Source organism: Electrona antarctica (assembly GCF_951216825.1).
Source record: "Electrona antarctica genome assembly, chromosome: 12".
Classification (NCBI taxonomy): domain Eukaryota; kingdom Metazoa; phylum Chordata; class Actinopteri; order Myctophiformes; family Myctophidae; genus Electrona; species Electrona antarctica.
In genome coordinates this window covers 21,492,866-21,504,025 of record NC_136793.1, presented here as the reverse complement: position 1 = coordinate 21,504,025, position 11,160 = coordinate 21,492,866, and the positions used below count along the sequence as shown (strand labels likewise).

General features: G+C 44.3%; 1 protein-coding gene across 3 annotated transcripts in view; it reads right to left on the bottom strand.

Moving 5' to 3' along the window:
- kremen1 (kringle containing transmembrane protein 1) overlaps window positions 1-11,160 on the bottom strand; it is a 119,979-nt gene that overhangs the window by 3,142 nt on the left and 105,677 nt on the right. For 2 of the 3 annotated variants that reach the window (XM_079515459.1, XM_079515457.1), the window contains exons 4-9: window positions 10,755-10,879; window positions 8,146-8,299; window positions 7,144-7,253; window positions 6,605-6,827; window positions 3,426-3,689; window positions 1,065-1,149 (exon numbers count right to left, since the gene is read on the bottom strand). In XM_079515459.1, coding sequence (XP_079371585.1) covers window positions 1,065-1,149; window positions 3,426-3,689; window positions 6,605-6,827; window positions 7,144-7,253; window positions 8,146-8,299; window positions 10,755-10,879 — 961 coding nt within the window. The remainder of the gene's footprint in view (window positions 1-1,064; window positions 1,150-3,425; window positions 3,690-6,604; window positions 6,828-7,143; window positions 7,254-8,145; window positions 8,300-10,754; window positions 10,880-11,160) is intronic. The other variant, XM_079515458.1, reaches the window with a different exon arrangement.

Genomic DNA, 11,160 nt, shown 5'->3' with positions numbered 1-11,160 from the left:
GATCTACAGGCTCACATTGCGACACATTGTGAGCTTGTAGATTGGCTATTCTTGGCACGCGACCAACGTTGTAGGAAGCCTTGCCGTGTTATGTGGCCCATAGGGCAGAAGCCCATCTCCTGTTTCTGTAGCACGAGGGTGCTTGATGCACAAATGCATCCCACAGCCATGATGTACATGTGCACCCCCGGGACATAACGTACGCTAGTATATCACAGGGACGCGTACACCCCAATCCAATGCTAAGTGTAAAGAAGGGAGCCATTGGGTCCCTTGTTCTTTTTATAATCTTTGGTGTGACCTGGCCAGGGGGATTGAACCCCAACCTCCCAGTCCCAGGGCGGACACTCAGGCCACTGAGCTGGCATGACAAATAATAAACTAGAAAAAGTGCCCCTCGGGGCACAGGTCTCCACCAGGGCAGGTCAGGTCCTCCTGGTGGCGCTATAATAGGCCAATGTGAAAAAGGTGCCATTTGTTCTTATGCCTTTGATGGCAATTGGATGATTTCAGGCATTTTGTTCCAAATGTGAGAGAGAGAGAGAATGCCAATGTGAAAAGGGTGGGATATATTCCTCAGCCTAGTAGGAAAGTGCGCGAAAGATTTTACGTAAATTGCACGCTGCGTTCATGATTTGAGGATTTTTGCAAACTTTGAAAGCCAATGTTAGCCAATTAGGATGGAATATGAAATATCGGACAGATCCGTCTTGAACACATGACTATAGAGATAGTGTGAAACGCTTTGCGGGATTTTTGGACAGAATCTGGTGGAGTAATATCAAAAAAAATGTTTTTCAAAAGTCGGCCTCCTGGTGGTGCTATAACAGGCCGTTCTGGAGAATTTGGGGCAGAGGTTCATCATTGGCATCCAGGGAGTGTGTGTGCAACATTTGGCATCGACCGGGTTAACGGTGCCGGAGATTAGCTGTACACAGACGGACACTCACACACACATGGACGGAGTGTAAAACATACTCTCTCCCCATGCCTTCGGCCTTATGGAGACAATTAGGCTCTATTGTGACGGCGGTCATGGACGTCTCCTTGCACCTCATACTTACTTGACTGTCATATGCAGAAGTAACTTGGCCACCATGGCGATGACCGTCAAAGTGAGCAGGGCGGCTAGAGCGTAGATACTCCACACTGTCAGAGAGAGAGAGAGAGAGAGAGAGAGAGAGAGAGAGAGAGAGAGAGAGAGAGAGAGAGAGAGAGAGAGAAAGAGAAAGAGAGAGAGATGTTAGCGGTCAAACAGCAGGGGGCGTCACATGATAGCAGCAACAAGACTTGGAGAGGAACCAGGAGGAAAAGCCACACATGTTAGCAATGATACCTAGCCAGCGCTATGATGTGCTGTCACAATTACCACATTTTAGTTGGTTATTAATTGTTGTGTGATATATTAAATACATGAAAATTACTTTTCTTTTATGATTTTTAAACAAATACTGCACATGGCAGAAATAACACAATTACTTAAATATACACAGAAAAGCCTATGGACAAAACAGGCCACATATATAATTATTTAATACTTTAAGAAAATGTAAAAACAAAAATGCGGAAAGAGCAGATAAGCGTATAACGCAGTGAGATGCTATTTCCGCTATATTTCAACAGATTCATTCATACAAGACGAATGGAAACGATTGTGGTGAATATGCGAAAATGATTGCGATTATTATCTCAAATAACTGCGACCAGGGCGATTATGTAATAACTGCGAGCAGGTCTTTTACACATCGCAGCGGCGCGAACAAATCGAACAAGACTTGGAGAGGAACTGTGAGGAAAAGCGCCCTGCTTGGCAGCCACACCTGTTAGCAATGTTCAGCCAGATAGTTGTCTGGGCTGGATGATACATAGCCAGTGCACATCTGTTATTGTCTGATGTCAGGAACACAAGAGGACTGCCGTCTGAGGGCAAGACTCCTCGGAGCGAGAAAAGAATCATGTTTATGAGCCGAGTAGAGTTACATGGAGCTGATCTGTCCATCCCGCACTGATTTAATGACAAGTCCAATTGTGTTCAAGCCTGTAAACATCAGTGGTGGAAGACCATCATGTTTGAGATGATCGCAAATATTACACGTTCATTTTATCAATTGAAAAATGTTGATACATTTAATAAAAAATAATCAAACATGACGGAAATGACCTTGTTTTTGTTTGGAAAGTATAACATCATTAAATATGGCCTATTTTGACCATAGTACATTATTTATTTTGATTATTGGTACCAGTGATTATCATTAATTCATATATTCAAGCTATGCTCTGTGCAATTCCTGTTTAACCCATTCTGGGTGGGAACCCCTTTTAGTGTTTAAAGTATTATGTTATGAAAAATAGCAGATCTACAAGCTCATAGCGTGGCACAGAGTGCCACGCTACAAGCTTGTAGGTTTTCTATTTTTGAAAAATCGTAAAAATGTGTCGCAAATCTTTTTTCTTTTAAACATTTTTTTTTATCCCAAGATTTTGCAACCCAGTTTTTTCACCCAGTGCCAATTATCTAATGTAATCCTGGGCGCTACACTTCCTCTGCCAACCTGGGGGGGCAGGGGACTGACCTCATGCCTCCTTCTATGCATGAGGAGTCCAAGCTGCTTCTTTTCACCTGACAGGGGGGAATTTCCCTGGCCGGACGTAGCGCGTGGAAGGAACACGTTATTCCGACCAGTTCCTTTCCCCTCCATCAGGCGCCCCGGCTGACCAGGGGGAGGTAGTTTTAGAGACCAGGATTACTGGATGTTTTTGTGAGGGTACCTACCCTAGGGGACACAGGGAGAACATGCAAACTCCACACAGAAAGTCCCTTTCGCCAACCCCACCGTCACTGATGACGCAGAGGAGGGAACACGGAGGAGGGAACACGCCCTCAGCATCCCCAGCGGGAATTGAACCCAGGACCTTCTAGCTGTGAGGCGACAGCACTACCGACTGTGCCACCGTGCCCCTATGTGGCGCAAATCTTTGAATATATATTCTTTCAGAATATATTCTTTCAGAGCGGACGTTTTAACTCAAATCTTTGTTTCTGGGAGGTCCCTGGAACAACATATTGTCAGATTGGGGTCCAGGGCCAATTACATTATAATTCTGGGGCTCCTTGACCTTAAATAGTTTGAGAACCACTGACGTATAAACATAGGTTTTTCAGAAAACTGTCAAAACATTTGTAGAATCGGCCTCAGGTCTAATGAGTTAAAAAGCCTACGGCAAACAGAAATGTAACTTTTATGTTCCAATGTTCAATGCCCAAAACACAATTAAATCATAAATCGCAATTATTTGTCTTATTAATCATCAAGTACAATTCAATTTACATGATAGAAGAAAAAAACAAAGAGTCCCAGAAAGGCCCAGCAGAAGGTGAGAGAGGTTTAGGTATACAATATATATGGTGGGTGGGAACATACTAGCGCTGTGGCCGGTGGTCTCGCCGCGTCCAGCCCACTGACCTGGCATGTTGTGCTGCGGTTTACTGGGACTGGACGTGATGACGTAGAGGATCTGGGAGGAGCGGCCATTGGCCGTACCGTTGGATCGCTCGGTGACGGCAGCGCCACCGTGGCCCGCCCGCGGCCCGGCCGTGCTGGACACCTCCTCTAGTCTGTCCTCCCCGAACTCTTCCTCGTCCTCATCCTCGTCCTCGTCCTGCACCGTTCTGGTGCTTCTCAGCGCTGGAGAGAACACAAGAACAAATCAGAATCACTTGTATTCTCACATCATAGGTTTACAGGTGTAAAGAAGTGGGTGGATCCGCAATAGACCACCAAAAGTGTCTTTTGTAGTATCAAGCTAAAAAATAAAAGACAAAAAAAGGTTTGGGAACCCCTGCTGCTGTAGTGTTCCATGTAGCTGAAACCAAACCCTGTGAATCTCGTACAGAATGCAGACACTACTTGGCCCAGCTCTGCACATCTCCTTCATGAATGGTGGCTGCTTGTTAAACCAGTGTGGGATTCTTTTTCACATAATAACTCAACCTGCCTGTGATGTTCCCAGAACACCCCACATGTTCCCCATTTCGTCGCTGTCAGGCCGAAACCTCGTATCTCCATATTTTTTTATTTTATTTTTGTAAATGTGTGTGTGTGTGTGTGTGTGTGTGTGTGTGTGTGTGTGTGTGTGTGTGTGTGTGTGTGTGTGTGTGTGTGTGTGTGTGTGTGTGTGTGTGTGTGTGCGCACGCGAGTGTGCACGCATGTTTTATAAATATCGAATCAATGAAAAGTATGAACAAGAGCCTATGACCAAATGATAACTATATTGGATCCATTGGAACACAGGTTATTTTCCCCATTTCCTGAAAAGTAACGGTTTTGGACATACAAGGTTTCCTCTCGACGGCGGCGATTTGCAAACAAAATGAAGCGCTTCAAACCCCAGCTCAGCTGAACGCATTCTTCCGACGTCATCTGAGAGTGTTTATGCTGAAATTACCACCCTGCCAGACCATTCAGCACACCACCATGGACACGTTATGTTCACTGTCTGTGTCTCTGCGTACTCTAACTCTGTATCCTGTATCTATTGTAGAGCTGGGCATTTAACTGGGAAAATATATAAACCAATGACATTTACAACCTCTAACTGACATATTCTTGCTCATATAGATTACCCCTAGAACACTAAACCTGGGTGATTTTCACCCGGACAATATTATGTTTATGTGATTTTCATAATGTTGCTGATGTCTGAGGTGGGTGGGTCCTTCGGTACCTTCAGGATGCTCAGTGACATCATAGGTCTATTTCCCTGCCCACATCCCTGTTTTTTTCTACAGGCAGGTTTAGTGAAAACATCCCATACTCCCACACTTTTTGAGTGGTGCAGCCACTCCAAGGAACAGCAATGAGTGTCCCTATGTCTGTCTGTCTGTTTACAGTACAAACAGGACACGAGGCGGCTCGCCAGAACCGGGCCGGCACCCTGGGCACATTCCTGTGGGTCTGAATGTGCCCGGGACCCCCACACGGTAACTCTGTAATTTCTCGACCGTCACCAGTCACAGTATTTCTTTAGATGTCTTTGGTTTTAACCCATTCAGGATGGGAACACCTTTTGGTGTTTTAAGCATTATGTTATATAAAATTATTAACTATAGGCCTACAAGTTTCCTTGTGTTGTTGCAAAAAACAGCAAGCCGATAATATTTGCAGTACTTTACTAGTCAGAGTACTATGAAATAATTGTCAATTCAAGTCAATGCAATCAATGCAAGTTTGAAATAACTGTGATATTTAATTGAAGTCACATTTTCTATCCACCTACCATACCAACCAGTCTGTTGGTATGACGTTCTCCTTCAATATTTCCCTTTTCCCTCAGTCCCTCACTGTGTATCTGTAAAAAGTACGACTTGAGGCGACAACACGTCTCTCTTTATGGGGTGACCCTTTCTTATGAAATGCCTCACACCATTCTAGGCTGCCAAGCCAGAAATGAGATACAAGCGCATGGAGAATTGTCGGCGTGTCTTCGGGGTCAAATTCTGACCTTCTGATATTGTTTTTCAAAATGGAACACCAGCAGGCAACAATGTGACAGAGAATTACAAATGGAGGATGGTGAGGGGGACATATTGTCTCCTAGTGTGGCTGTGACACTGAGATAGAATGTCAGCCAGGTTGAAATGTCCCTAGGGCTGGACAATATGACTTCAAATCAATATAAAAAATTATCTATAAATCTAAAACATGTTTATGGGTCCCTAGAAAACATAGCTTAACATGTTTATGGGTTCCTCTAAAACATAGCTTAACATGTTTATGGGTTCCTAGAAAAACAAAACATTTAAAAGGCAAGCGTCACCCGGGGGTGTGAAGCATTTGCCGGCAAATGAAAAGAGTACAGCGCCTGGCGGAGCTGCCATATCTGCCTCGCCAAGAGGCTAAGAGGCATTAGTCTGCTCAATTTAACAGTGATGAGCGAGCCAGGTTGCTATGCAAAACTGTCACATGAGCCAGGGCGTCAAGCTCCACACCTGTGCATGCAAATACACAATTCTCGCGGAGAGAGAGAGAGAGAGAGAGAGAGAGAGAGAGAGAGAGGTGATTTCGGCGGTGCTGGGGTCACTCCAAAAACAGAGAAAGAGAACAAGTCCATAAAAGACTGCAATACTCTTAGTATGGATCCAACCCCTTAGCAATGTGGATGTGTACAGATTTATATTGTAGGACAGAAAAACGTTATCTCCGTATCTCCATTCAACCTTTCATGTTTTTTCACCCCCGTAAATTAATTCACTACTTCGTCATACAAGAGGGTCGTGCAAAAGAAGCAAAAAAGCTGATTTTTTTTTCACCATAGTTTTTTTTAGTGAAAATGAAAATGGTTAAGTCTGTGGGTTTTTATAAATATTTAACCCGATAATAAAAACCATTAGCAAGAGCTTGTAACTAAATAATAACTACATTGGAGCCATAGGGACTCAGGTTTTGTTTGTTTGTTTTTTTACCATTCCTGAAAAGTAAATTGTAAGTTGGACAACTTTCCCCCCCCACCCCGATAGCGTCAACATAACATGTTCCCACAAAGCGCTGTGCCGAAGCTTTCGCCAACGCTAGTGCTGGCGGTGGACCGGTCGTACTGTACCTTGGTAGAGCATGGCGAAGCCCTGTGCCTGGTTGGTGCGGTCCGAGTAGAAGTAGAGGACGACAAAGTCCCCTGTGACGTTGACCAGGCCGCGCGGCGGGTTGCGCCCGTCGAAGCGCGCCACCACCCGGTTGGTGTGGCCATCCAGCAGTTCCACCATGTCCGTCTGGTCGGAGATGTCGAAGAAGGTGAAGTTGAAGAGGATGTTGGACGAGCCGGGCACCTGGGTGGAAAAGTGCTCAATTGTTTAGCAATACTGCAATATAGAAATACTCTGTTACAAGTAAAAGTACCGGAATTCAAAATGCACCTCAGTAAAAGTACTGTATTGCTATCATTGAAAATAGCAGTACCACTAGCTTTGCATCGCTTTGTGACACATTCACTGTTTTTTTTTTGCAGGACACTGTTGTTCAATGAAGTAAAAAAGAAACATATGTGCTTAATCAAATCTTTGATCATATAATTTCCTTGATTATTCGATCAATCAATAACCCCTGGTATAAGAAAGAAAATGGACAGCTGTATGCAGTCTATACCTGGATGGTCCAGTAACAGACACGGCCAGCGTTGTACTTGTCGGGGAAGTCCGGGGAGTAGAGGACACCCGAGGGAGACGAGTAGTTCCCGCCGCACGCCCCGACTCGCGCTGGACAGGACAGAGAGAGAGAGGGGATCATGGTCAGACAAACAGAACAGATAATACTGTATTGTCCCGATTATAAGATGACCCCTATATTTCAAGACTCATTTGTGAAATTTGTGAATGTCAAATAGTCTAGTCCCCGAATATAATACAAACCCGTTTTTTAGGATATTTCTATTGGAAAAAACAGTCTTATATTCAGGCCAATAGGGTAGATAAACCTTTTTTATTTCAACAAACCCCAGTTTGATACAGTATGCATTAGGCCAGTAGTTACCCAACGTTTTAGCTCAAGACCCCAAAGAGAAATTTGATGTTTGCACGGTACCCGAACTAGTGCAAATAGCAGATCTACAAGCTCACAACCCGTTGTGAAGTGACATGTTGTGAGCTTGTAGATCTACTATTTTCACTATTTCTTAAAATAAAAAATCTTTCTTTCTTTCTTTCCTTCTTTCTTTCTTTTGGAAATTATTAGATTTATGAAAAATGTAATTGATGAAAAGTTGTGACTTTTTAGTTTAACCTTTTTTTTTTAATCTTTTGAAATAGTTCTACATGTAATATAGGTAATAAAACAAAAAAATGAAGGGGACCCATAAAAATGGTTGTTGAAAAGCATTATTGCATTAGGTTAAGCTGTAGGCCCCTTTCATCTTGTAAAATCATCAGCGCTCATTTACCTCTGAGTAAGGGTCCATTTGGCACCGACGTCACTACATTTTGAGCGATTTGGAGCATTATTGATTAGCAAAATACAAGGAAGTGGGCTTCCTATCCAGTGCCAAAATATCCAATGCGTTTCCCCAGGCTTCATTTTTGAACCGAATGCGAACGAAAATAAAAGCCTGGGTACCGAGGCTAAGGAGTAGTATAGTGTTCATCCCATACTCACTGTCAAAGATGATGACCCATCCGTCTCCGCCGCATGGTTGGGTGTGGTCACCGAAGCACACGTGGTTGCACTCCATGCTGGGCGCCTCGCCGTGGGTACGGAGGTCCTGGTCGTTGCCACAGAAGCAAGCGTAACCCGACTCCATTCCAGCCAGCTGTAGAACATGAAAGGCGTTTAGCACGGTGGTTCTCAAATGTTTTCATGACCAGAACCCCTCAAATGAATATGCCTGCATTGCCTGCATTCCATCTGAAAATATTTAAAGATTTTTTGAAAATAGCCGATGTGTAAGCTCTGAGGCGACAGTGCTACCGACTGCGCCACCGTGTCCCACATATTTACACATTTTGCTAGGGACCCCCTCAAGGTGTGTCCCCAGACTCCACTATGAGAACCAATGGTTAAACATAATACAAAACTTTAATCATAAATCCAATTGTCAGGGTAAATTACACTGCATTAATGAATTGTTCGGATGATTTTGGCTTAATAATTAAACCCTATCAAAAATAGTAGATCTAGATTTAACACGTTTGGAGCCATTTTCGCAGAATGTTCAGCCCAGAATAGGGACTCTACAGTTCTTGTGTGGACATAAGGCAAGCCCCCAGAACGTCTGGGCAACGTTGAAGCCACCGACGGTAGTGGTCAAAACTGGAAGTGCAGGCGGGCGACATAAAGGTACCACAAGAACAGCGCGATGGGATGGGATGAGCCAACCAATCATGTCAACACTCGAGGGGTACTACCCGGGGTCCTTCAAAACCCCACTGAGCAACTTCCATTGAAATGAATAGCGAGGGGCTGGGCTGTCCCACCTCATCCGCTCTCTAGATATTATAACTTTATGATATAAGGTTTGGAAGAAATCCTAAAAGAAGATTGCTCTCTTCGCTATGGAGAAACAAAATAATATAATGTATTTGTTTCTATGCTGTAGTTCATGATCCCATGTTGACATTGTTAATAAATGTCTCTGACTGACCTCGGTCTATAGTTTCTCCTATGACTATGAGTTGACTTTAAATCAATAGCACCAAGTGTGCAACAATCAATTAAAATGAAAACAATGAAACTGGCACTGACTGCGCTGCGACGAGGAATGCGAAACCGTCAGAAACCATCACATATCTTGACCCCGAACACCACCGGGCCCCGGTCGCAGTCAAAAGCGCTATTGTCTCCTGTTGAAAGGGACGCCATTGTGCCACTAAATGAATTCACACAATTGAAGGTACTGCATCATTTCCCTCTCTGCCCCCTTTCCTCATGGAATAGGAATTCATGGAGGCTCTCTATACTCTCTCGCCTCTTGCCAAGCCAACATGTGTCAAGTCTGACTTCCTCGCTGCATATTTACAGATGAAGAAATAGCTGAGAACACCAACGTGAATTCCTCTAGTCTAGTGGGGGGCGAACCAAGCGATTCACGGGCGAGACTTTTGGGGGGCATGGAGGTGGTGGGTGGGTGAGTTCCTCTGTTTGGGGGGCATGGAGGTGGTGGGCGGGTGAGTTCCTCTGTTTGGGGGGCATGGAGGTGGTGGGTGGCTGAGTTCCTCTGAATCACTCACTAACTCATCAGACATGCTCATTGTGACGCAGCCACATGGGACCTGCATTTCCTGCTGCGGATCTGCATTTAGTGACGCTTAGTGACAGTAAGCGGATGACTAAACAGAGAGTACCACGCAGTGGTGGAAAGTACATTTTCTCAAATGCTGTACTTACGTAATGTCAAGGTACCATTTTTCACACTTTTATGGATCTAATCCACTATGTCTCAGAGGTAAATATTGTACTATTCACTCCACCGCAATAATTTGACATAACAAACATACGTAAGACATTTGAGCCCTATCTTAGGCTTTCGAATCTTATAATCTTGAGCCCTATCTTAGGCTATCTTAGGCTTTCGAAAATAGCCGATAACAAGCTCAAAGCACGACACACGCAACCCGTTGTGAGCTTGTAGATCAGCCATTTCAAAAAAGGTTACAAATTTGACTCTGTAGATAGGGGTCTAATTCTGGGGGAGCTCAACCCAGATGTGTTGAGAGAGAGATAGAAAGAGAAAGCGAGAGAGAGAGAGAGAGAGAGAGAGAGAGAGAGAGAGAGAGAGAGAGGATGAGCACCTGGCATGGTTTACAGATGTGGCAACAGATACCAGACCCAGCGAGTTGCGTTGAGGAACAATAATTGTTCATTTCCAGCTGACAGCCTTGATTGCCGACCATGATTTGTCATCAGACGCTCGGCCCGGCTTGAAACTGGAGATTCAGTGGTGGCGCTCAGAGCGGAGAGACTACTCATAACCGTGCCGGGCATAACAGAATGACAACCTGGCCCATTACAGCTCGCCAGATCACTGCGGTTGCTTAACGTTTCCTTTTAGGGAATTAGATGTAGAGACACTATGTTCTTCATCTTCACACACCTATAAAATGTGACAGGTGAGTAGAAGAGAGCCTAAAGGCATGCACTATCGATACTGGCAATTAAAACAATTATCGTACATTAGGGCTGGGTGTATGTCATCATGATTGTCAAAGATCTGCTGAGGTTCAATTGGTAAAAACAAAAAAAACATGCACAGTTCAAAAACATGTCACCTTGTATCGCTGTTTCCTGCAGAAGCTGATGCAGTTCTGGATGGTGAGCTTGTTGGAGGTCTCGCTGGTCCCCGTCAGGGTGGGCGGGTCACCGCTGTCTTTGAAGCAGCCCAGGTTCCCTGGCACTGTGGGACACATAGAAGTGCAACAGTTAATCCATTAATCCAATGTAGTGTTATTCTCACTAGTTTTGTGCGACACTGTTGCATAAAAGGGAGCAGGACAGACATATATCTCTGTATATGGACAAAAAAAGGAACAGACAGAAAATGGGTACAAACTGATTTTGCCTAAGCATAACTTGCATGGTTCCCTGAGTAGTTTTTCTAAAATACGTCACACTCTGCGGGTTGTGGAATCTTGGATGGGGCTCATTGCTCTCTTTGAGATTGTCATGGTGTGGAGT